We start from the raw sequence: 27,919 nt of genomic DNA on the forward strand, positions 1-27,919 counted from the left end.
TGTTTGGACCATGATAGATCCTTAGTAATGTGGACGCCGATTGAACTTGAAGCTCTCACCCCGCTCCACTACAGCCCCGTCAATGTGAATGGGGGCGTGTACGGCCCTCTGTTTTCCATAGTCCATGATCAGCTCCTTTTGTCTTACTGACGTTGAGGGAGAGGTTGTTGTCCTGGCACCATACTGCCAGGTCATTGACCTCCTCCCTATAGGCTGTCTCGTCGTCGTAGGTGATCAGGCCTACTACCGTCGTGTCGTCGGCAAACTTAATGATGGTGTTGGAGACATGCGCGGCCATGCAGTCATGGGTGAATGGGGAGTACAGGAGGGGACTAAGCACGCACCCCTGAGGGGCCCCCGTATTGAAGCAGTCAGCGAGGTGGATGTGTTGTTGTCTACTCTCACCACCTGGTTGCATCCGGTCAGGAAGTTCAGGATCCAGTTGCAGAAGGAGGTGTTCAGTCCCAGGGACCTTAGCTTAGTGATGAGCTTTTAGGGCACTATGGTGTTGAACGCTGAGCTGTAGTCAATGTGCAGCATTCTCATGTAGGTGTTCCTTTTGTCCAAGTGGGAAAGAGCAGTGTGGAGTGCAATAGAGATTGCATAATCTGTGGATCTGTTGGGGCGGTATGTGAATTGGAATGGGTCTAGGGTTTCTGGGATGATGGTGTTGATGTGAGCCATGACCAGCCTTTCAAAGCATTTCATGACTACAGATGTGAGTCCTATGGGGCAAGCTGGTCTTGTTGAAACATGTAGGTATTACAGACTGGGTCAGGGAGAGGTTGAAAATGTCAGTGAAGACACTTGCCAGCTTGTCAGCGCATGCTCTGAGAATTCGTCTGGCATTGCGGCCTTGTGAATGTTAACCTGTTTAAAGGTCTTACTCACATCGACTACGGAGAGCGTGATCACATAGTTATCCGGAACAGCTGGTGCTCTCATGCATGCTTCAGTGTCAGACACTGACACTTCATCGGAGGCAGTGTAGTATGATTCAATCTTAGTCCTGTATTGACGCTTTGTTTGATGGTTCGTCAGAGGATGTAGCAGGATTAGTTTTAAGTGTCCGGGTTAGTGTCCCGCTTCTTGAAAGCGGCAGCTCTAGCCTTTAGCTCAGTGCGGATGTTGCTTCTGGTTGGGATATGTACGTAAGGTCACTGTGGGGGGGACGTCGTCGATGCACTTATTAATGAAGCCGGTGACTGATGTGGTAAACTCCTCAATACCACCGGAACATATCCCAGTCTGTGCTTGCAAAAATGACCTGTAGCTTAGCATCCGCTTCATCTGACCACTTCCGAATTGAGCGTATCACTGGTACTTCCTTGAAGTGCATGGTGCAATATATTACATATACTGAACAAAAATAAACATAAACGCAAAATGTAAAGTGTTGGTCCCATGTTTCATGAGCTGCGTATGGAACAATGTTCCATACGCAAAAAAAAGCTTTTTTCTCTCAAATGCGCCACGATAATCCATCCTCCTGACAGGTGTGGCATATCAAGAAGCTGATTAAACAGCATGATCATTACACAGGTGCACCTTGTGCTGGGGACAATAAAAGGGCACTCTAAAATGGGCAGTTTTGTCACACAACCCAATGCCACAGATGTCTCAAGTTTTGAGGGAGCGTGCAATTGGCATGCTGACCTTAGGAATGTCCACCAGAGCTGTTGCCAGAAAATGGAAATGTTAATTTCTGTACCGTATGCCACCTCCAAAGTCGTTTTAGAGAAATTGGCACTACGTCCAACCGGCCTCACAACCGCATACCACGTGTAACCATGCCAGCCCAGGACCTTCACATCCGGCTTGTTCATTTGCGGGATCGTCTGAGACTAGCCACCCGGACAGCTGATGAAACTGAGGAGTATTTCTGAGTGTAATAAAGCTCTTTTGTGGGGAAAAACTCATTCTGATTGGCTGGGCCTGGCTCCCCAGTGGGTGGACCTGGCTCCCAAGTGGGTGAGCCTATGCCCTCCCAGGCCCACCCATAGCTGCGCCCCTGCCCAGTCAGGTGAAATCCATAGATTAGGGCCTAATTTATTTATTTCAATTGACTGATTTCCTTATACAGTGGGGAAAAAAAGTATTTAGTCAGCCACCAATTGTGCAAGTTCTCCCACTTAAAAAGATGAGAGAGGCCTGTAATTTTCATCATAGGTACACGTCAACTATGACAGACAAAATGAGAAAAAAAAATCCAGAAAATCACATTGTAGGATTTTTAATTCATTTATTTGCAAACTATGGTGGAAAATAAGTATTTGGTCACCTACAAACAAGCAAGATTTTTGGCTCTCACAGACCTGTAACTTCTTCTTTAAGAGGCTCCTCTGTCCTCCACTCGTTACCTGTATTAATGGCACCTGTTTGAACTTGTTATCAGTATAAAAGACACCTGTCCACAACCTCAAACAGTCACACTCCAAACTCCACTATGGCCAAGACCAAAGAGCTGTCAAAGGACACCAGAAACAAAATTGTAGACCTGCACCAGGCTGGGAAGACTGAATCTGCAATAGGTAAGCAGCTTGGTTTGAAGAAATCAACTGTGGGAGCAATTATTAGGAAATGGAAGACATACAAGACCACTGATAATCTCCCTCGATCTGGGGCTCCACGCAAGATCTCACCCTGTGGGGTCAAAATTATCACAAGAACGGTGAGCAAAAATCCCAGAACCACACGGGGGGACCTAGTGAATGACCTGCAGAGAGCTGGGACCAAAGTAACAAAGCCTACCATCAGTAACACACTACGCCGCCAGGGACTCAAATCCTGCTGTGCCAGACGTGTCCCCCCTGCTTAAGCCAGTACATGTCCAGGCCCGTCTGAAGTTTGCTAGAGTGCATTTGGATGATCCAGAAGAGGATTGGGAGAATGTCATATGGTCAGATGAAACCAAATATAACTTTTTGGTAAAAACTCAACTCGTCGTGTTTGGAGGACAAAGAATGCTGAGTTGCATCCAAATAACACCTTACCTACTGTGAAGGATGGGGTGGAAACATCATGCTTTGGGGCTGTTTTTCTGCAAAGGGACCAGGACGACTGATCCGTGTAAAGGAAAGAATGAATGGGGCCATGTATCGTGAGATTTTGAGTGAAAACCTCCTTCCATCAGCAAGGGCATTGAAGATGAAACGTGGCTGGGTCTTTCAGCATGACAATGATCCCAAACACACCGCCCGGGCAACGAAGGAGTGGCTTCGTAAGAAGCATTTCAAGGTCCTGGAGTGGCCTAGCCAGTCTCCATATCTCAACCCCATAGAAAATCTTTGGAGGGAGTTGAAAGTCTGTGTTGCCCAGCGACAGCCCCAAAACATCACTGCTCTAGAGGAGATCTGCATGGAGGAATGGGCCAAAATACCAGCAACAGTGTGTGAAAACCTTGTGAAGACTTACAGAAAACGTTTGACCTGTGTCATTGCCAACAAAGGGTAAATAACAAAGTATTGAGAAACTTTTGTTATTGACCAAATACTTATTTTCCACCATAATTTGCAAATAAATTCATAAAAAATCCTACAATGTGATTTTCTGGAGAAAAAAAATCTCATTTTGTCTGTCATAGTTGACGTGTACCTATGATGAAAATTACAGGCCTCTCTCATCTTTTTAAGTGGGAGAACTTGCACAATTGGTGGCTGACTAAATACTTGTTTTCCCCACTGTATGAACTGTAACTCAGTAAAATAATTGAAATTGTTGCATGTTGCGTTTTATATTTTGGTTCAGTATAGATTCAGACTTGAAAGTGGTTCTATGGTTCAGTCATCATCCAGCTTTTGACATTCTTTTAAAAATAAGTTCTGGTCGGTATAGTTTGTTCCACTCAGCACGCCGGTATACCTTACTGGATAGACTCTTACATTTGAAACAGTCAATATAAGAGTATTAGACTCTGGTATTGCAGCAGATGCTGGTTTGGATTCTATACAGTATTGGATGTTCTGTAATAACTTTGGGCTTTATTATGACCTGCTGGAATCTGGAACTATGATCTGCTGCATTGAAAGGAATGTTTCAGGAAAAGATGACATATGCACATTCCTTATCTCTGAGCAGGTGCTGGATATTTTTCTACAAATATATAATACATTTAAAAAATAAAAGGTGAAAAGAGACTCTTATAATGTTTTCTCTTATGTGTTTCTCAATTCGGTGTCTAGCTCAATAGCTCTTATGGTAAAGCTCTAGTGATGGGAGGCTTTTTAGTTTGAATCCAGGGTGGTATACACACACTGCTGTTGTGCCCGGAGCAAGGCACTTCAATCCCACTGAAGCTGTATGGAGCAGTAAATGGATAGTGTGTGCAATTAGAGAGCGTGTAATTAGCCATGGGATGAAAAATAAATAATGTATGCACTTACTAACTGTAAGTTGCTCTGGATAAGAGCGTCTGCTAAATGACTAAAATGTAAATGAAAGCATCTGCCATGTGACGGATTAGTATGTGTACTTGTTATGTGACAGGGGAACAAGGGAAATGCTGGAGGAATTTCCTGAAAACACAATTGCAGTATGTGTGCATACGTACATGTGTGTGCACATTGTAACTGCCATCGTTAATGCAGTAAAGGACAATGTATTGTGTGTGTGTGTGTGTGTGTGTGTGTTACTTACGCTATGTGCGCGTTCTCTCTCCAGAGCTGTACGCAGGGTGAGGACAGGCTGGCCATCCTGTGTACCACTCCCTCCCTGAAGGACCTGGGCCTGCAGCCTCCTGTGGTCACCAAGGTGGCGTTCATCCTGGATGGTTTCACCATGCCCCAGTTTGACCTGCTCTATGTAGAGGACCCTTGCTTCGAGGACTTCCAGAGACCCACAGTCACATCCAAAGGCAACAAGAGCATCCTGGAGATTAAGGTGAGACATGTCAGATCATTAAAAGTCATGGCACCTTTTTATTCCCTAACTGGGTTTTAATTGACCTCCTGAATTGCCTGTATTTAAAGGGGAATTGACTCTGACAATATTAAGGTGAGACATGTGAGGTCCTCTCTCCCACATCCCCATTCCCCCTAGTCCCTTTCCCCACGACCACCTCTCCATGCAGGGCTCTACGCTTACCTTTTTGACAAGGAGCACATGTGCGCCTAAGTTGAAAAATGAAGGTGCACACAAAGAAATGTAGGAGCACAATGAAAAATATTTTAGGTAATAAAGCTTGAATCCTTCATTTTTCTAGGTGCACTGGTGCTCCTAAATTAAAATTCCAGGTTGCACATAAGAATATTAAGGCGCGTATGCAAGCAAAAGGGTCGCACTGTAAAGCCCTGCCATGATAATAATGACTAGGGTTTTGGTCAGTGCAATTACCAATGCATCCATTCAGAAAATGAATTAAAATGGGAAAAATCCTAATTTAAAACAAATGGCGCTTCCAGTTTCTATTCTGGAAGATAATTAAAATGGAATTGAACCCTGATTGTAGCTAGCGGGACTTTGCTCTCCGACTCTCCTCGACACCCTTCCACTGACTCAACCTCGCTCATCTGAGGTGGGAAGGAAACAATACTGGGGGGGGGGGGGTTTGTATACTGAAACAAAACAGGAAAAGGAGTCCGTTTCCCATCGCTCACCCCCTACACTTCCCTCACTCACTCCTCCGATCCCTCTCCTCTCCTCTGTGTATTCTCTCCATCTTACTGCATTGTTCTAGGTTCCCGAGGTCAAAGCCCTTGACATATTAATGGCGGGTTTCAAATGTGCAACCTAATTTTTCTGGGTAGAAAAACTTGTTTTTTTCCACAATGAAAACAATTATAGCTTTTATTTTTACTGTGGCAGCCCGATGCTTAGTGACAGCTGTGCGGAACAGGTCGCACGGGATCCTGGATCTGCCTTTTTCCCAGGCATGACCTTGGCCCCATGGCTTAATCCAGCCCCTCCCCCTCCTTTCCCTCTCAGTAACCTCCCAACCCCCATCTAGGTCCCAGATGAGCTCCCATGAGCCCCCATGAGCCCCCATTACCCCAGGGACACCCAAGGCCCTGGGTTGCACTGTTATAGGGTACATTTGGGGCCATCTGATATCTTTGCCCCAAAATGTCCGCCAGTCAGTAAAGGTTACTGATCATGTTATTAGTCTTGGCTGGTGTAGAGCTCTTATCTCTACAGATCGCTCCATGGGAGGGTAACAAGCATCTTAGCCCAGATTAGCACCACAAACTCTGTTTGTTTGGATAGACTGTTTGATGCCTGGCAGAAATTGTATAGTTATTTTCTGTATGAGAAATGTTGCTTTCAATGACTCGTAACCACACATTAAATGTTACACACAACCTCAGAGTACATACATGAGATGACTGTCACGGGGGTCTATGTCGTCCAAGTATGACCAAGGCGCAGCGTGTCCAAGAAACATGACTTTATTGTAGAATAAACGACAAAACAAAACAAGAACCGTAACGTCCTCAGTACACCGACTGAACCTAGAACAAAAACCCACAATTCCCACAGGAAAACAATCAGAATAAATATGGCTCCCAATCAGAGATAACGAGCCGACAGCTGACACTCGTTACCTCCGATTGGGAGTCATCGACCAAACCTAGAAACGCAGCCAACAGAAAGGCAAACCTAGAAACAAAACCAAAACCCAACAAAACAAAATACACCCTGGCTCAAATACAAAAGTCCCAGAGCCAGAGTGTCACAGTACCCCCCCCTAAAGGTGCGCACTCCGGGCGCACCAGCATACAGTCTAGGGGAGGGTCTGGGTGGGCGTCTGTCCACGGTGGCGGTTCTGGCCCTGGTCGTGGTCCCCACCCCACCTTAGTCACTATCCGCCTCCGTAGCCTCCTCCACATGACCACCCCCCAACTAAACCCCACTGGATTAAGGGGCGGCACCGGACTAAAGGGCAGCACCGGACTAAGGGGCAGCACCGGACTAAGGGGCAGTACCGGACTAAGGGGCAGCACCAGGATAAGGGGCAGCACCGGGCTAAGGGACAGCACCGGACTCAATGGCGGATCCTGGCTGGCTGGCTCTGGCGGATCCTGGCTGGACGGCTCTGGCGGATCCTGGCTGGACGGCTCTGGCGGATCCTGGCTGGACGGCTCATGGCTGGCTGAAGGATCTGGCTGCTCATGGCTGGCCGACGGATCTGGCTGCTCATGGCTGGCTGACGGATCTGGCTGCTCATGGCTGGCCGACGGATCTGGCTGCTCATGGCTGGCCAACGGATCTGGCTGCTCATGGCTGGCTGAAGGATCTGGCTGCTCATGGCTGGCTGACGGATCTGGCTGCTCATGGCTGGCTGACGGATCTGGCTGCTCATGGCTGGCTGACGGATCTGGCTGCTCATGGCTGGCTGACGGATCTGGCTGATCCTGTCTGGCGGAAGGCTCTGGCTGATCCTGTCTGGCGGAAGGCTCTGGCTGATCCTGTCTGGCGGAAGGCTCTAGCGGCTCCGGTCTGGCGGACGGCTCTGAAGGCTCATGGCAGACGGGCGGCTTTGCAGGCTCAGTCCAGACGGGCAGTTCAGGCCCCGTTGGGCAGACGGGCAGTTCAGGCCCCGTTGGGCAGACGGCAGACTCTGGCCGTCTGAGGCGCACCGTAGGCCTGGTGCGTGGTGCCGGAACTGGAGGTACCGGGCTGAGGACACGCATCTCAGGGCTAGTGCGGGGAGAAGCAACAGGGCATGCTGGACCCTGGGAACGCACATAAAGCCTAGTGCGGGGAGCAGGAACAGGGCATGCTGGACCCCGGGGACGCACATAAGGCCTAGTGCGGAGAGCAGGAACAGGGCATGCTGGACCCTGGGGACGCACATAAGGCCTAGTGCGGAGAGCAGCAACAGGACGCACAGGACTCGGGGAACACACAGGAGGCTTGGTGCGTGGTGTAGGCACTGGTGGTACTGAGCTGGAGCGGGGAGGTGGCGCTGGAAATACCGGACCGTGCAGGCTTACTGGCCCCCTTGAGCACTGAGCCTGCCCAACCTTACCCGGGTTGATGCTCCCCGTCGCCCGACCAGTACGGGGAGGTGGAATAACCCGCACCGGCCTATGTGGGCGAACCGGGAACACCATGCGTAAGGCTGGTGCCATGTACGCCGGCCCGAGAAGACGCACTGGTAGCCGGATGCGTTGGGCCGGCTTCATGACATCTGGCTCAATGCTCACTCTAACCCGGCCGATACGTGGAGCTGGAATGTACCGAACCGGGCTATGCCTGCGTACAGGAGACACCATGCGCTCTACTGCGTAACACGGTGTCTGCCCGTACTCTCGCTCTCCACGGTCAGTCCAGGGAGTAGGCGCAGGTCTCCTACCTGACTTCGCCACACTCCCTTTAAGCCCCCCCCCAAGAAATTTTTGGGTAGTACCCACGGGCTTCCAGCCTCGACTCCGTGCTGCCTCCTCATACCACCTCCTCTCGGCTTTAGCTGCCTCCAGCTCTTCACGAGGGCGGCGATATTCTCCCGGTTGTGCCCAAGGACCCTTTCCAGCCAGTATCTCCTCCCATGTCCATGAATCCTTTGGAGCTGGGTCCTGTTGCCGCTTGACACGCTGCTTGGTCCTCTTATGGTGGGTTTTTCTGTCCACGGGGGTCTATGTCGTCCAAGTATGACCAAGGCGCAGCGTGTCCAAGAAACATGACTTTATTGTAGAATAAACGACAAAACAAAACAAGAACCGTAACGTCCTCAGTACACCGACTGAACCTAGAACAAAAACCCACAATTCCCACAGGAAAACAATCAGAATAAATATGGCTCCCAATCAGAGATAACGAGCCGACAGCTGACACTCGTTACCTCCGATTGGGAGTCATCGACCAAACCTAGAAACGCAGCCAACAGAAAGGCAAACCTAGAAACAAAACCAAAACCCAACAAAACAAAATACACCCTGGCTCAAATACAAAAGTCCCAGAGCCAGAGTGTCACAATGACACATTTGTTGAGAGGAGATGAGGGATTGTACATATTATGCAATATGCTTTGTATATGTTAACATACTGTTGATATTAGAGTTTGTTATTGTCTCAGTGGCCATGTGTTTGCGTGTGGGGGGGATTGTAAAACAAGGAACTTCTCCCTCGTGGGGACATTTCCCACATCCCATGAGGACAAAGACTATTTTAAGTTTAGGATTAGGGTTAGGGTAAGGAATTAGTGATTGGGGTTAGGGTTAGGAGTTAGGTTTAGGGTTTAAGGTTAGGGTTATAGTAAGGGTTAGGTTTAGGTTTAGGGTTAAGGGTTAGGGAAAATAGGATTTTGAATGGAAATGAATTTTAGGTCCCCACGAGGATAGAAGAACGTGTGTGTGTGTGTTCACATGCACTGCACTAGTTGACACATACAGTTACACAGTGCAGTTTGGGAACAGGTGCGGCCCTCCACTCTGTGTCAAATCTGAAAATCCCAGGCTGTCACTCGAGGAATGTGATCATTCTTTTTATTGCCTTCTGCTATGCTCATACGGCCAGGCAGAGTGAGAGGCAACTGAGCTGTCTGTGTGTGTGCGTGTGTCAACCAAGCAGTTTGAGAATAAACCATCAGGCGACAGTGTTAAAGTTGAGGCAGTAACATTAGAGACTGAAAGAACCAGACCATTTACAGTCCTAGAGCCAAGCGAAATGTGTGTTTGGGAGTAAGTGTCAGAGTATGTGAGAGTAGCCAAGGCAGTCCGGGTAAGGGTGAAATGCCTTCCTTCAAAATTCCTCTCTTTCCGTCAGAAGAGCCCTCATCGACAAAAGGGTTAGTTAGTTTGTATGCAGACGCAGAGAGGCTTTTGTCTCTGTCCTGGAGAGAGGGGTCACAATAACAGTAATGATCCCACAACCAGTGTCTCAGTCACTTCCACTAGAACCAGTTTTCGAGCAAGCGTGCGTGCATGTTGTAGGACTCACTGAGGTTGATGTAGTACTGCATGTGTATATGATTTTATACTGACTCCATTTCCCCCTTTCCAGGTGCCAGGTCGTATGGATGTGGAGGCGATGAAGGGAGAGGTGTTGAAGGTGTCTAACAGGTCCTGTGAGAGTGTGACTGTGGTGGGTAACACCCTGGAGTGTACTGTCCCCATGGAGTTACGGGATGCCACCAATGAACTGGAGGTGGAGGTGAGGACACACACAGAGAGAGAGAGAGAGAGAGAGAGAGAGAGAGAGAGAGAGAGAGAGAGAGAGAGAGAGAGAGAGAGAGAGAGAGAGAGAGAGAGAGAGAGAGAGAGAGAGAGAGAGAGAGAGAGAGAGAGAGAGAGAGAGAGAGAGAGAGAGAGAGAGAGAGAGAGAGAGAGAGAGAGAGAGAGAGAGAGAGAGAGAGAGAGAGAGAGAGAGAGACATGGACAAAAACACACACTCCCTTCCAGCTGAACACTTCCAAACAGTCCCCCCATCACCCCTAGTTAAACATTAGTGAGAGCACCCTACCCTCCCTTGGATCTCTGAGCCCTCCACTTCAGCCCTTCACTTGAAACAGCCCCTTGTCTACAGAGACCACTTCAGACCACTACAGACCCCCCCAGTCTAGCAGCCCCACTCCACAGCTCAATAAAGGCCTTGTTGGGCTGCCACTGCATCCATACAGAGGGCTCTGTGTGTGGTGTGTGTATGCGTGCGTGCATTTGTGTGCGTGAAGCATGTGTGTGTGTCGTGTGTGTCCTGAGTGTTATTGATAGATTAACTGATGTCAGAGCACCTAGGTCCCTGCTTTGATCGATCATACAGTCATTTTTATCACTCTGCTGTCTGGCATTGTATTACCACTAGCCAGGTAAATCCACGGATAACACTGCATTCCTCCTGGCATTCCATCAACACCTCTCGACTTTTACTGGAATGTTCTACTCAGACTTCCAATATCTCATGGTCTCACTCAAATAGTATTTATTTGACATACAAACTACTTATGAATGTAATAACAATAGATTGTTAACCATAAACATTTGACTTTCCACTTGATTTAACCCTAAAACGTTAAAGCAACATTGTGCTGGGGCCTCATTTATAAACGTTGCGTACGCACAAAATATGTCCCAAAACATGTGTGTGCCAATTTTCACGGAAAACTTGCCATTTATAAAAACTGAACTTGAGGTGAATGTGCTTATCCTCCCGCAAACTTCAGACCATGTGTACGCACAGTTTCTAGTGGATGAAGTCTTGCATTGCAAAAAAGCAAAAGTAATAGCCTTGTGCAAATGGGTAATATATGACTCAAATATCACTCATAACAAACAAAAAACAGGTAGCCTAGTTAAATATAATAACAAGATGCAAACATTTGCCGTTAGTGATAAGAGCGAATTTTGGGGTTTTTCTTTGCATTCTAAAATAATTAGAAATAGGCATATATTTCCTATTATTTACAGTATTCCGTTTCCATGATCATTGCAGAATAAATTCCTCACCTTTTCTGACTGTGATGGTTTCATAGGCTACTTGTGAAATAGCCTATAGGTCTACAACAAGTTAGGACAGTCTACCATTGTCAGTAGCTGAGTGTAGATGTGGTGAGGAAATCAAGCGCAGGAAACACGGGCGTACGTCAACAGACTTTAGTGAACAAAAGGCAGCACCAAACAGGCGAACAGCCAACCCAACCGGGAGGCAAAATACAAAATACGCACAACACACACAGTGCGTAAAATGAAGAACGCGCACACAGTGCGGACTCTCGGAAAAACAACACACGAGAGTAAATACAACAAGAGCAACAGCTTGACAATAAACAATACCACATAACACCTGCCCCCACACACGAAAACTAAATAGGCAACCAAATCAAACACTAACAAGGGACAGGTATACAAACAGACAAAACCAAACAAACATGAAACATCGAACGGTGGCAGCTAGTACTCCGGGGACGACGACCGCCGAAGCCTGCCCGAACAAGGAAGAGGAGCAGCCTCGGCCGAAACCGTGACAGTACCCCCCCCTTGACGCGCGGCTCCAGCCGTGCGCCGATCCCGGCCTCGGGGACGACCAGGACGACGCGGAGCAGGGCGCGTAGGATGACCCCGATGGAACTCGGTCAGCAGGGACAGGTCTAATATGTCCCTCCTCGGCACCCAGCACCGCTCCTCCGGGCCGTACCCCTCCCACTCCACGAGATATTGGAGACCCCCCATCCGGCGTCTCGAATCAAGGATGGACCTCACAGTGTACGCCGGAGCCCCCTCGATGTCCAACGGGGGCGGAGGAGTCTCTTCTATCTCATAGTCCTGGAGTGGACCAGCTACCACCGGCCTGAGGAGAGACACATGGAACGAGGGGTTAATATTCCTGTAATCAATAGGCAGTTCTAACCTGTAACACACCTCGTTCAACCTCCTCAGGACTTTGAATGGCCCCACAAACCGCCGACCCAGCTTCCGGCAGGGCAGGCGGAGGGGCAGGTTTCTGGTCGAGAGCCAGACTCAATCTCCAGGTGCGTACACAGGCCCCTCACTGCGGTGGAGATCGGCGCTCGTCTTATGCCGACGGATGGCCCGCTGCAGATGAACGTGGGCAGCGTTCCATGTCTCCTCCGAGCGCCGCACCCACTCATCCACCCCACCGCAGGGGCCTCGATCTGGCTCTCGTGCCAAGGTGCCAGAACCGGCTGGTACCCTAACACACACTGGAAAGGGGTTAGTTGGGTGGAGGAGTGGCGGAGAGAGTTCTGTGCCATCTCGGCCCACGGAACGTATCTCGCCCACTCCTCCGGCCGGCCCTGGCAATAAGACCTCAGAAACCTACCCACATCCTGGTTGACACGTTCAACCTGCCCATTACTCTCCGGGTGGTAACCCGAGGTAAGGCTCACCGAAACCCCCAACCGTTCCATAAACGCTCTCCACACTCTGGAGGTGAACTGGGGGCCTCGATCAGACACTATATCCTCGGGTACCCCGTAATGCCGGAAGACGTGAGTAAACAGAGCCTCAGCGGTCTGTAGGGCAGTAGGGAGACCCGGCATGGGAAGGAGACGACAGGGCCTTCGAGAACCGATCCACAACGACCAGGATGGTAGTATTCCCCTGTGAGGGGGGAAGGTCTGTAACAAAATACACCGAGAGGTGGGACCAGGGTCGTTGTGGAACGGGCAGGGGTTGTAGCTTACCCCTGGGCAAATGTCTGGGCGCCTTACACTGGGCACACACCGAACAGGAGGAGACATAAACCCTCACATCCCTGGCTAACGTTGGCCACCAGTACTTAGTGCTAAGGCAGTGAACTGTCCGGCCGATACCTGGATGTCCAGAGGAGGGGGACGTATGAGCCCAATAAATGAGGCGATCGCGTACCTCGAGCGGAACGTACGTCCGACCCACTGGACACTGTGGAGGACTTGGGTCGGTGCGTAACGCCCGCTCGATCTCTGCATCGACCTCCCATACCACCGGTGCAACCAGACAAGACTTTGGTAGTATGGGAGTGGGCTCAACGGACCTCTCCTCCGTGTCATACCGCCGAGACAGGGCATCTGCCTTCCCGTTCTGGGACCCAGGGATGTAAGTGATTTTAAACACAAACCGGGCTAGAAACATAGTCCAGCGGGCCTGGCGAGGATTCAGTCTCCTAGCTGCCCGGATGTATTCCAGGTTACGGTGGTCAGTCAAAATGAGGAAAGGGTGTTGAGCCCCCTCAAGCCAATGCCTCCACACCTTTAGGGCCTGTACCACGGCTAACAGCTCCCTGTCCCCTACGTCATAATTCCGCTCCGCCGGACTGAGTTTCTTAGAATAAAAAGCACAGGGGCGGAGTTTAGGTGGTGTGCCAGACAGTTGTGAGAGAACGGCCCCAATACCGGCCTCGGACGCGTCTACCTCTACCTGGAATGGTAAAGCGGGATCCGGATGCGCCAACACCGGCGCCGAGGTAAACAGGTCCTTCAGTCTCCCAAAAGCCCTGTCCGCCTCAGCTGACCACCGCAAGCGCACCGGACCCCCCTTCAACAGAGACGTTATGGGAGCTGCCACCTGTCCAAAACCCCGGATAAACCTCCGGTAGTAATTCGCAAAACCCAAGAACTGTTGCACCTCTTTCACAGTGGTTGGGGTTTGCCAATTACGCACAGCTGACACCCGGTCAACCTCCATCTTCACCCCTGACGCAGACAACTGATAACCCAAAAAGGAGACCGACTTCTGAAAGAACAGACATTTCTCTGCCTTGACATATAGGTCATGCTCCAACAGCCTCCTCAACACTCGGCGCACCAGGGCTACATGCTCTGCTCGGGTAGAACTGTACATCAGAATATCGTCGATGTACACGACTACTCCCTGCCCCTGCATGTCCCGGAAAATCTCATCGACGAAGGATTGGAAGACTGAGGGAGCATTCATTAACCCATATGGCATGACGAGATACTCGTAATGACCGGAGGTCGTGCTAAACGCTGTCTTCCATTCATCGCCCTCTCTAATGCGCACCAAGTTATATGCGCTCCTGAGATCCAATTTTGTGAAGAACTGAGCACCGTGTAATGACTCCGTCATAGTCGCAATCAGAGGAAGTGGATAGCTGTACTTCACCGTAATCTGATTGAGACCGCGGTAATCAATACACGGGCGCAGACCTCCATCCTTTTTCTTCACAAAAAAGAAGCTAGAGGAAGCGGGTGAAGTGGAGGCCCGTATGTATCCCTGTCTCAGAGACTCGGCGATGTAAGTTTCCATCGCCTTCCTCTCCTCTTGAGACAAGGGATACACATGGCTCCGCGGGAGGGCTGCTCCTAACTGGAGATCTATCGCACAATCCCCCTGTCTATGAGGCGGCAGCTGCGCCGCCCTAGTCTTACTAAACACCAGTGTCAAATCCTCATACTCGGGGGGAATGTGCAGTGCAGGCATTAGATTCGGACTTTCCACGAGGTCGCCCCTATGGAAACACCCAGACACAGCCCCTCACACTGAGCAGACCACCCTTTAAGAGCTTTCTCTCGCCACGAAATAGTAGGGTCATGGGTAATCAACCAGGGAAGCCCCAGCACCACCGGATACGCAGGAGAGTCAATCAGATAGAGCTGAATCGTCTCCTCATGACCCCCCTGCGCCTCCATCTTAAGGGGCGCTGTGACCTCCCTAATCAACCCAGATCCTAACGGACGGCTATCTAGGGCATGTACAGGGAAAGGCTTATCAACGGGAAGGAGAGGAATCCCTAATTCTGCACAGAACTGGCGATCTACAAAGTTCCCAGCTGCGCCTGAATCGACTAGCGCCTTATGCTGGGAACGAGGTGCTACCTGTGGAAAACAAACAGGCAAGGTTATGTGAACGACAGAAAGCTCTGGGTAAGTAGGGCGCCTACTCACCTGGGAGGACTCCCCAATGCGTGGCCTGCCTTCACCTCCACCGGGGGACCTTCCCCAACACCTAGCCGCGGTGTGCCCTCCACGGCCACAGTTGGTGCAGGGGACGGCCCCCCTCGGGTTCCTACTCCTCCTTTCTCTAGCGCCAGCACCTCCGAGCTCCATAGGGCTCGGCTCGGAGGTGCTGGAGGGTGAAATGGGCGACCCCCATCCGGGACGTCCACGGGTGGCGAGCAGGGTGTCCAACCGAATGGCCATGTCGACTAGTTGGTCAAACGTCAACATGGTATCCCTGCACGCCAACTCTCTTTGGACGTCCTCCCGGAGGCTACAACGGAAGTGGTCTATGAGGGCCCGCTCATTCCACCCTGCATCTGCCGCTAGAGTCCGGAACTCCAGGGCAAAATCCTGTGCGCTCCTCATCCCCTGTCGGAGGAAGAACAGACGCTCCCCCGCCGCCTTCCCTTCTGGTGGATGGTCGAACACGGCCCGGAAGCGGCGGGAGAACTCCGCATAAGTGATGGTAGCAGCGTCCATTCTCCTCCATTCGGCGTTGGCCCACTCCAACGCCTTGCCGGTGAGACAGGAGATGAGGGCGGAGACGCTCTCGTGTCCCGAGGGCGCCGGGTGTACGGTGGCGAGGTAGAGCTCCACCTGTAGCAGGAGCCCTTGACACCCGGCAGCGGAGCCGTCGTACGCCCTCGGGAGCGAGAGCCGGATCCCACTGGGTTCCGGAATGTGGACAGGAGGACTGACCGATGGGGATGGTCCGGTAGGTGGGGGCGTGGGTACCCCGCTGCTTTCCCATCGGTGGAGAGTGTTCATCACCCGATCCAAGGCGTGACCGATCTGGTTAATCCGGTCCTCCTGTCCACGAAGACGGTCCTCCATGACCTCTGTCGGCGCGGGTGCTCCTGCTGACTCCATGAGGATGTGGTATTCTGTCAGTAGCTGAGTGTAGATGTGGTGAGGAAATCAAGCGCAGGAAACACGGGCGTACGTCAACAGACTTTAGTGAACAAAAGGCAGCACCAAACAGGCGAACAGCCAACCCAACCGGGAGGCAAAATACAAAATACGCACAACACACACAGTGCGTAAAATGAAGAACGCGCACACAGTGCGGACTCTCGGAAAAACAACACACGAGAGTAAATACAACAAGAGCAACAGCTTGACAATAAACAATACCACATAACACCTGCCCCCACACACGAAAACTAAATAGGCAACCAAATCAAACACTAACAAGGGACAGGTGTACAAACAGACAAAACCAAACAAACATGAAACATCGAACGGTGGCAGCTAGTACTCCGGGGACGACGACCGCCGAAGCCTGCCCGAACAAGGAAGAGGAGCAGCCTCGGCCGAAACCGTGACAACCATTCATCCCATCTCCAATTTAATTGGACCCACTTCACAGTAGTAAATAGATAAGCTATTTCAAGTAGCCTATTTTGCTCTATGCTCACCTTCTCCACTGACGTTTTTAGGCTACGTCTGAGTACTGTAATGTAAAATGTATTGCGTAGACAATATTTAATTTATAAACATTATACATAATACATATATCATAACCATTGCAGAATAGAATTCCTCTCCTTTTCTGGCCATGATGAGTTTATATTCCTGTAGTAACCATACACCAAATGACCATGCGCATCTATCATTTAATTGGGACTATTAGTTAGGCTATTACAATTTCTCGTTTTTGCTCTATGCATCGGACAGGGTGTGCGGTTTATAACATACTGTAAGTAGGCCTACTGTAGTTTTCTTTCTTTTTTCAAGTAGACAATATTTCAGAATTCGCAGGCAGCGCAGCATATTTTGGTTAGGGAAAAGGTGAATGCAAAACATTATTATATTAAACGATCTGTTTACAGGTCCACAACAATTTGCAATTGTTTTTGTCTTTCAGAAATGGTCAGATAGCGCAAATGTTACTGCAAAAGAAAACATTCTGCCAACACCTCCAAAAACATTTGATCAAGTTTGCCATTGGCCTAATTCCAATACTTCCAAACTTTACAGAAAATAAGGGTGTTAATGTCACCATAAAAGGTGAATGGGTGTTTTTCAGGCTGAGTTATAATGGTTTATAACGGGAAACGTGCGTATGTATGGTGTGCACCAAGTTAATAAATCTAAATACTTTTGTGCTTGCGCAGAGAAATGGCGCTCGCAGATATTTTGTGTTAATTTTACGCAACACTTATAAGACTGGTCGTGTCCGAATACCCATACTAGCGTACTACATACTTAAACTGCATACTATGTACTCATCGTCACATACTATTTAGCACATAAAAAGTATGCAGTATGCCACGGCCGCAACGCAGTTGCGGCTCCTGATTAGCTGAGTAGTTGGGGCGGGGCCGGATGCAGGTGGATTTTTCCAAATTCAACAGGCATGCATCGCATTAACCAGCCTGATAATAGCTGATTTACAATTTGATTAATTTATCTAAACTCTGAATAGAATAGGAATGGAGTTATAGGCCTACTGAGGCTGGTTATAGGCAGACTATCACATTCGACATATACCGTAGCCCATATAGCCCATTTATCCTATTTAAAAAGGACTGAAGACAGAAACAGATAATTTGGTTCCATTTACACATATTTATTAGTGAAACCAAAGGGGTGTAACATATATAAATTAAATTAAATAGCCTAGTACACACACCAAAACATTTCAAATGTTCAAATCAAAAGGCTATTGCACAGAAACATTTTGACAGTCGGGTGCATCGCAAATTCAGAACCGCCGGACAGCAGCATATCAAACTAAAGCACTGATCATTGGGAACGAGATCAGAATTACTGCTAAGGTTTGATCCATAAATTAAATAATTAAATAGGTTGCCTAGCCTACAAAACCAAAACAATCCATATGTTCAAATCAAAAGGCCTGATTAACATGACATTAATAACACAGCCACATACCGAGTCCCCAGTGGCGACACATTCAGAAATCAAAATATTCTGACGAATAGAACAAGAAACACTTTTCAATGAGAAAACAGAAATCCCTATTGAGTAAAAAAAATTAAAAAATACTACTGTTTTCAAAGATGCAATACTTGTGATGATTTTAAGGAGAACTAAAACTACTTAGCCTACATTTGAACACCACCGCAGAAGCTTCGCTATTCACCATCTTCCCAATTAAGTAGCCTAGTTTTGTTTTTTGGCTATTTGAAGAGAACTAGGGCATATCACTCGCAGCCCACCTCTTCCAATACATTGTGGAAAACTGTGCATCTAATTCTACTAGATGAAGAGCCGAAATGAGTATAACATCCTGGCATTTAAACCATACTCGATTTTCAGTGTGAAGTGCTTATCTCTAGAGAGGTGTCAGGCAATATCCCTAGACCCCCTAGCCTCCATCCCTGCCTCTCCACACTGACACATACACATACTCCTCACTCCCAGGCAGCCCCAGACAGTCAGAGATGCCCAGACTCACCCTCCTTTTCAATCTGGACACACACACACACACACACACACACACACACACACACACACACACACACACACACACACCATCTCCAGCTAATTTCTCCCAAACCTAATAATGGGAGAAGCGATACTGTATCTCTGATCCAGTGTGTGTGTGTACTGTAAAATCTGGTTCCACAGCCTTTTTTTGATCAAAGTGTTACCTGAATTTAACATTTTTAGTTTGCCCAAAATTAGCTCCACTATGAGAAGACTGAATGTAGGCCCAAGTTAACTTAAAATGATGTGCGCTCAACTTGTCTCATATGTTCATTCAACTAGAAATGATTATTTGGACATCTTAACTAAACAGAGCTGTGAAGCTAATTATACACACAAACAATGCATTTGACATACAATGTTTTCAACCTACATATTTGACACATGTTGACATACATGATTACATTGTGCATGTTCATTTATATTATTCTCACCTACATGACAATGCTGTTAATTGACTAAATAGTGCCCTCCAAACTCATCACTAAGCTAAGGACCCTGGGACTGAATACCCAGGTGGTGAGGGTAGGCAACAACACATCCGCCACACTGACCCTCTACACGGGCGCCCCACAGGGGTGCGTGGTTAGTCCCCTCCTGTACTCCCTGTAAACCCGTGACTGTGTGGCCCATTAAGTTTGCAGATGACAAGACGGTGGTAGGCCTGATCAACAATGACGATGAGACAGCCAATAGGGAGGAGGACAGAGACCAGGCAGAGTGGTGCCAGGACAACAACCTCTCCCTCAACGTCAATAAGACAAAGGAGCTGATCGTGGACTACAGGAAACGGAGGGCCGAGCACGCCCCCATTCACATATACCGGGCTGTAGTGGAGCGGGTCGAGAGTTTCAAGTTCCTCTGTGTCCACACCACTAAGGATCATGGTCTAAACACACCAACACAGTCGTGAAGAGGGAACGACAACGCTTCTTCCCCCTCAGGAGGCTGAAGAAATGTGGCATGGGCCCTCAGATCCTCAAAAAGTTCTACAGCTGCACCATTGAGATAATCTTGACTGGCTGCATCACCGCTTGGTATGGCAACTGCTTGTCATCCGACCGCAAGGCGCTACAGAGGGTAATGCGTACGGCCCAGACAGTACATCACTGGGGTCGAACTCCCTGCCATTCAGGACCTCTATACCAGGCAGTGTCAGAGGAAGGCCCTAAAAACTGTCAAAGACTCCAGCCACCCAATGTCACGATCGTCAGGGAGAGACCAATGCGCAGCGTGTTGAACGAACATACTTTAATAGTTAAAGTGTCAACAAAATACAAAACAAGAAACGACTCGTGACGTCCACGGTATCAATGACCGAAACACGGAACAAAAAACCAACAAACACAAAGGGAAAACATACAGTTTAAATATGGCTCCCAATCAGAGACAACCAGCCAACAGCTGACACTCGTTGCCTCTGATTGGGAGTCACTCAGGCAAAACATAGAAATAGACGAACTAGAACCCCCAACATAGAAACACACCACATAGAACAAACACACCCTGGCTCAACAACTAGAGTCCCATAGCCAGGGTGTGACAGTACCCCCCCCTAAAGGCGCGGACTGCGACCGCGCCTCAAAAAGAGCAAAACAGGGGAGGGCTGGGTGGGCATACCTCCTCGGCGGCGGTTCTGGCTCCGGGCTTGCCCACCACCCTCCAACAAACCCCCCATAGCGCCCCTGGTCCGGTCTGGCCCCGCTGGCTGGAGCTGGACTGGACGTAGCAGGAGCGGTTAGCTTCAACTCCGTAGTGGAGCCGTTGACCGGTACCTGGTTAGGCACCGGTGACCCAGGCACGGGTTGTGCCGGACAGACGACGCGCACCCCTGGCTTGGTGCGTGAGGCAGGAAAGGACCGGACCTGGCTGACGATGCGCACCCCTGGCTTGGTGCGTGGAGCAGCAACGGGCCGGACCGGGCTGACGATACGCACCCCTGGCTTGGTGCGTGGAGCCGGAACGGGCCTCACCGGACTGACGACTCGCACCCCTGGCTTGGTGCGTGGAGCAGCAACGGGCCGGACCGGGCTGACGATGCGCACCCCTGGCTTGGTGCGTGGAGCCGGAACGGGCCTCACCGGACTGACGACTCGCACCCCTGGCTTGGTGCGTGGAGCAGCGACGGGCCGGACCGGGCTGACGACTCGCACCCCTGGCTTGGTGCGAGTGGCAGGAACGGGCTGGACCAGGCTGACGACTCGCACCCCTGGCTTGGTGCGAGTAGCAGGAACAGGCCGGGCCGGGCTGGCGACGCGCACCGTATGCTTGGTGCGAGTGGCAGGAACAGGCCGGGCCGGGCTGGCGACGCGCACCGTAGGCTTGGTGCGTGGAGCAGGGACAGGCCGGGCTGGGCTGGTGACGCACACCGTAGGCCTGGTGCGTGGAGCAGGGACAGGCCGGGCTGGGCTGGCGACGCACACCGTAGGCTTGGTGCGTGGAGCAGGGACAGGCCGGGCTGGGCTGGCGACGCACACCGTAGGCTTGGTGCGTGGAACAGGGACAGGCCGGGCTGGGCTGGCGACGCACACCGTAGGCTTGGTGCGTGGAGCAGGGACAGGCCGGACTGGGCTGGCGACGCACACCGTAGGCTTGGTGCGTGGAGCAGGGACAGGCCGGGCTGGCGACGCACACCGTAGGCTTGGTGCGTGGAGCAGGGACAGGCCGGGCCGGGCTGGCGACGCACACCGTAGGCTTGGTGCGTGGAGCAGGGACAGGCCGGGCTGGGCTGGCGACGCACACCGTAGGCTTGGTGCGTGGAGCAGGGACAGGCCGGGCCGGGCTGGCGACGCGCACCGTACACTTAGTGCGGGAAGCAGGAACGGGCCGGGCCGGGCCGGCGACGCACACCGTAGGTTTGGTGCGAGGGGCAGGAACAGGCCGGGCCGGGCTGGCGACGCACACCGTAGGCTTGGTGCGAGGGACAGGAACAGGCCGGGCTGGGCTGGCGACGTGCACCGTACACTTAGTGCGGGAAGCAGGAACGGGCCGGACCGGACTGGTGACGCACACCACTTGCTTGGTGTGAGGAGCGGGACTGGGTTTCATCATAACCCTCCGCTCCCTCAGCTGCCTACCGAGTTCCTCTCGCCGTGCCTCATTTCTCACCCTTTCCCTTATCGCCTCCAATAGCTCCATCCTCTGCAACACTAACTCCTGCTCCCTCTGGGCCAGTAGCCCCCTTAACCTGGTGGCCTCCTCACCTAATCGCCCTGTGGCAGCCTCCTGCTGCCCAGTCGCCCCTGCCGTGTGCCCCCCCCTAAATTTTTTTTGGGGTTGCCTCTCGACCGTCCGACGCTGACACTGCTTACGCCGTTGCTCCTCTCTCCGTCGCCTCTCAACTGTCTCACTCCATGGCCGGCGATCCATCCCGGCCAGGATCTCCTCCCAGGTCCAGGACCCTTTCCCGTCCAATATCTCCTCCCATGTCCAGGCTGCCTGCTCCTGGACACGCTGCTTGGTCCTGGTATGGTGGGTTTTTCTGTCACGATCGTCAGGGAGAGACCAATGCGCAGCGTGTTGAACGAACATACTTTAATAGTTAAAGTGTCAACAAAATACAAAACAAGAAACGACTCGTGACGTCCACGGTATCAATGACCGAAACACGGAACAAAAACCCACAAACACAAAGGGAAAACATACAGTTTAAATATGGCTCCCAATCAGAGACAACCAGCCAACAGCTGACACTCGTTGCCTCTGATTGGGAGTCACTCAGGCAAAACATAGAAATAGACGAACTAGAACCCCCAACATAGAAACACACCACATAGAACAAACACACCCTGGCTCAACAACTAGAGTCCCATAGCCAGGGTGTGACACCCAAGTCATAGACTGTTCTATCTGCTACCACAGGGCAAGCGGTACCGATTCACCAAGTCTGGAACCACCAGGACCCTGAACAGCTTCTACCCCCAAGCCATAACACTGTTAAATAGTCAGTTAAATAGTTAACCAAATAGCTACCTGTATTGACCCTTTTTGCACTAACTTATTTGACTCAGCATATACGCTGCTGCTACTGTTTACTATCTGTCACTTTATTCCTAGTTATATGTACATATCTACCTCAATTACCTCTTACCCCTGCACATTGACTCGGTATTGGTACCCCTTGTATATAGCCAAGTTATCGTTACTCATTGTGTATTTATTATTATGTGTTTTACTTTTCTATTATTTCTCTATTTTCTCTCTCTCTGTATTGTTGGGAAGGTCCCGTAAGTAAGCATTTCACTGTTAGTCCACACCTTTTGTTTACGAAGCATGTGACAAATAAAATTAGATTTGACCTGGGATTTGAACTCACAATCTCTTGGTTCATGGCATACCAATCTTCCTGCTAAACCACCATGTCTGTGTCAATGACTGATTTGACCTGTATTGCTATACCGTACTTTGCACTTCAAAGTAAATCTCAGCTCTGTTAAAAGTACACTCAAGTAAAACTATTGTATTTATCATAGTGATTAAGGAGTAACGTTGAAACAGAGTAATATGCCCCACCAACATTTGACTACTATACAGACATAGTGGCGTAGCAGGAAAATCGGAATGCCATGAACCAAACGGTTGTATGTTCAAATCCCAGGTGAGGACATGTTGAATATGAATTACTGTATAAATGAACATGCACAATGTAATCATATATGTCAACATGTGTTAAATATGTAAGTTGGAAACATTGTATGTTAAAAGCACTGTTTGTGTGTAACCAGTTGCACAGCCCTTTTTAGGTAAGATGCCCAAATAATAATTTCTAGTTGAATGAACATACCGTATGAAACAAGTGGAGCAAACACATCATTTTAAGTTTGAGCTAAGTTTGGGCCAACTAAAAACGTTAAGTTCAGATAACACTTTGATCAAAAAGCAGAGTAAACTTAAAAGGCTGTGGAACCAGTTACTTAATAATAATTAGTTGAAACAACTAGAATTGTTTTACAGTGTGTGTGTGTGTGTGTGTGTGTGCACATCAGTATTTCCCCTAGAATGGATTGTTTTAAATATAGATGATCTACAAAGTAGTTTTACATCTCACTCACTGTTCTCCTCTCCTTTCTGTGTGTGTGTGTTATGTGTGTGTTATGTGTGTGTTATGTGTGTAGTGGCGTCAGGCATCGTCTTCAGTGAGTCTGGGCAGAGTGATGTTGGCCCATGAACAGGACTACAGAGGTCTGATAGCTGGCTGTGTGTGTGTCAGCCTACTACTTCTGCTGCTGCTCGCTCTATTCATCTGGAAAAGGAGGAACAAGCACATTGACGGTACAAGTGTTATTATATTTATGTGATATACAGGATGTACTATGTTTTTCTTTGTGTGGGTTTTGTGTGTGTGTGTGTGTACTTTTGCATGTGTGTCCACCTCCTACTAGCTGTGTTGGGCTGTGGGGTTGGGATGGCTGTGGGGTTGTGGGAGATGTTGTGCTGACTGGTTGGTGATGATGGGAGCAATGGTGGAGCGCTCTATCCTTCTCCTTCAATGACGGTGTTCTCTCTCACTCCCACCACCACTCCCTCCCTCTCTCTGGTCCCTCCTTCTCCCTCTACCCCATCTTTCCCTATCTCTCACCTCTCTCTTCCACCCCACTCTCTTCCCTACATCCCATCACATTCCCTACATCCAATCCTCTACATTCCTCCCTCCCTCCCTCTCTCTCTCGCCCACCCATCAACCCTCCCCTCCCCCTCTTCATCTCTCTGGTCGCTAGATCTGGCTGAGGGTAAGGTTTGGTATGACGGCCGGGCTCACATTCAGCACTTGGACATGTTGGCAAACGCCCGGAGCGTCAGCCCCACTAACGAAATGGTGTCCCACGAGTCGGTGGACTATAGAACCACCCTGCTGGAGGGTACGTATCCTAAGACTAACCCTGTCCTAACATGAACTCTGACCTTATAACCCTGTACTAACAACGCTCGCTTTCCTTTCCTAACCTTAAAGTGGCAGTTTGCAGTTGAAACAATAACAAAGCGTACTGGACTGCCATTGTAAAAAGCTAAGGAATGGGGTTGGAGAAATGTAACCACACTCAAATTCATAGACAGAGCTATGGATGCAAGGACTGACCATCCATGATATCAACATTATATTTTTAACCATGTTTTGAGGCTATACAGTGTTTGTTTACATTTACTTTGTTTACAAACATTGGAGTAAAACAAGTTTATATTTTGGGTTCTGATAGGTTACGACAGTTGAACTAAGCTTAAGAAGAATTTCTAAGTACATATAATTAATTTATAGGTTAAAAATATATATGTAGCAACTGCAGATTGCCCATTTAACTCCTAACTCCTAAGTTCATAACCCAGAGATGGGCTGCAACTTCTAACGACAAGAGTTGTCCATCCCTGCATGAACCTCTTTCAATATAAACCAAACTTTTGACATAAAGAAAAAAAAGTAACATAACTACCCTTCTCACTTTCCTCTGCATGTAATGGGCAGGTCTCAAGTTCCCCCTCTTCTGTTCTGTAACCATGACTATCTGGCATCACTCTCTGATCATATGACCTAACGTTGACCTCTAACCCTGACCCCTGTAGTAATTGACCTTTGGCTATATTGTTTCAGACCAGGGCGTGGAGAGGCCAGAGTCGTGCAGGGGGGCTCCCCCCATCTACGGGGGCCATGGGGAACTCCTCTCCCCCAGGCTGGGGCTGGGTGGCATGGGGATGGGGATGGGTCTGGGGGCGGAGGGGGAGTTGGTGTCCCCTCTCCTGTCGGCCTCGGTCCACATCGACACGTCCCAGCTGCACCCTGACCTGCTGAAGGAGGTTCAACATGTGGTCATCACCAGGGAACACCTGCTGTTACACCTAAACCAGGTCATAGGCAGAGGTGAGTGGGATGATCATGCATGTGTATGGGATACATGGGTAGACATGTACAGGGACAGATGGATGGATGGATGGATGGATGAATGGATGGATGGATAGTCCGGGGGGGCAGGAGGGGGACAGGGGGAGCAGGTAGCTGACTAGTGGTGGCTATTCAGCAGCCTGATGGTCTGGTGGTAGAAGCTATTGGCCAGTCTGACAGTTTTTGCCCTGATGCTCCCATACTGCCCGTGTCTGAGTGATGGAAATGGGGAGAACAGGCCATGGCTCAGGTGGCTGGGGTCCCTGATGATCTTCTTGGCCGTCCTGCAACACCTGGTGTTGTAGGTGTCGTGGAGGTCAGGCAGTGTGGACCCAATGGTGCGTTCGGCTGAGCGTACCACCCTCTGTAGCACCTTGCGGTCCCCGGCGGTGGAGTTGCCGTACCAGGCTGTGATGCAGCCCGACAGTATGCTCTCAATGGTGCTCCTGTAGAACACTGAGGGCCCTCGGGGACAGGCCGTATTTCTTCAGCATCCTGAGGTTGAAGAGTCGCTGTCGTGCCTTCTTCACCACGGTGTCCATGTGGTTTGACCATTTCAGCTCCTCGCAAATGTGTACGCTGAGTAACTTAACATTTTTGACCGTCTCCACGGTGGCCCTGTTGATGAGGATGGGGGCGTGCCCAGCCTGGTTCCGCCTGAAGTCCACAATCAGCTCCTTTGTTTATCTGACGTTGAGGGAGAGGTTGTTTACCTGGCACCACACCGTCAGAGAGCCTACCTCTTCCTTGTAGGGCGTGTCGTCATTGTTGGTAATCAGGCCTACTACTGTCGTGTCATCAGCGAAATTGATGATGGGGTTGGAACTGTGTATACTATACATACTTCTGATACATGAGCACACACACCGGTACAGTGCACGCAAAGACACCCACATCCATGAACACACACACACACCTACACACGCATTACCTTCACATACACTACATGGCCAAAGGTATGTGGTCACCCCTTCAAATTAGTGGATTCGGCTATTTCAGCCACACCCGTTGCTGACTGACAGGTGTATAAAATCGAGCACACAGTCATGCAATATCCATAGACAAACATTGGCAGTAGAATGACCCGTACTGAGGAGCTCAGTGACTTTGAATGTGGCACCGTCATAAGATACCACCTTTCCAACCAGTCAGTTTGTCAAATTTCTGCCCTGTCCAGGTCAACTGTAAGTGCTGTTACTGTGAAGTGGAAACATCTAGGAGCAACAATGGCTCAGACGCGAAGTGGTAGGCCACACAAGCTCACAGAACGGGACCACCGAGTGCTGAAGAGTGTAGCACATAAAAATTGTCTCTCCTCGGTTGCAACACTCACTACTGAGTTCCAAACTGCCTCTGGAAGCAACATCAGTACTAGAAGTGTTCGTCGGGAGCTTCATGAAATGGGTTTCCATGGCCGAGCAGCTGCACACAAGCCTAAGATCACCATGAGCTATGCCAAGCGTCGGTTGGAGGGGTGTAAAACTCGCCACCATTGGACTCTGGAGCAGTGGAAACACGTTCTCTGGAGTGATGAATCACGCCTCACCATCTGGCAGTCCGACGGACAAATCTGGGTTTGACGGTTGCCAGGAGAACGCTACCTGCCCCAACGTACTCCTGAGTGGCGCAGTGGTCTAAGGCATTGCATCGCAGTGCTAACTGTGCCACTAGAGATCCTGGTTTGAATCCAGGCTCTGTCGCAGCCGGCCGCGACCGGGAGACTCATGGGCGGCGCACAATTGGCCCAGCGTCGTCCAGGGTAGGGGAGGGAATGGCCGGCAGGGATGTAGCTCAGTTGATAGAGCATGGTGTTTGCAACGGCAGGGTTGTGGGTTCGATTCCCACAGGGGGCCAGAATAAAAAATAAAAATAAAAAATGTATTCACTAACTGTAAGTCGCTCTGGATAAGAGCATCTGCTAAATGACAAAAATGTAAATGTAATGCATAGTGCCAACTGTAAAATTTGATGGAGAAGGAATAATGGTCTGAGACTGTTTTTCATGGTTCGGGCTAGGCCCCTTAGTTCCAGTGAAGGGATATCTTAACGCTACAGCATACAATGACATTCTAGACGATTCTGTGCATCCAACTTTGTGGCAATAGTTTGGGGAAGTACCTTTCCTGTTTCAGCATGACAATGCCCCTGTGCACAAAGCAAGGTCCATACAGAAATGGTTTGTCGAGATCTGTGTGGAAGAACTTGACTGGCCTGCACAGAGCCCTGAGCTCAACTCCATGAATGAATTGGAATGCCGACTGCGAGCC

At 49.8% G+C, this 27,919-nt stretch overlaps 1 protein-coding gene across 1 annotated transcript in view; it reads left to right on the forward strand.

The window, feature by feature from the left end:
* The window catches only part of LOC311137210 (hepatocyte growth factor receptor-like), a 99,432-nt gene that overhangs the window by 61,775 nt on the left and 9,738 nt on the right, over positions 1 to 27,919 (forward strand). Inside the window, exons 11-15 of the mRNA XM_084171570.1 lie at positions 4,660 to 4,878; positions 9,940 to 10,089; positions 23,896 to 24,052; positions 24,499 to 24,639; positions 25,365 to 25,631. Coding sequence (XP_084027696.1) covers positions 4,660 to 4,878; positions 9,940 to 10,089; positions 23,896 to 24,052; positions 24,499 to 24,639; positions 25,365 to 25,631 — 934 coding nt within the window. The remainder of the gene's footprint in view (positions 1 to 4,659; positions 4,879 to 9,939; positions 10,090 to 23,895; positions 24,053 to 24,498; positions 24,640 to 25,364; positions 25,632 to 27,919) is intronic.

The sequence above is a fragment of the Coregonus lavaretus genome (genome assembly GCF_964263955.1).
Source record: "Coregonus lavaretus genome assembly, chromosome: 11".
Classification (NCBI taxonomy): domain Eukaryota; kingdom Metazoa; phylum Chordata; class Actinopteri; order Salmoniformes; family Salmonidae; genus Coregonus; species Coregonus lavaretus.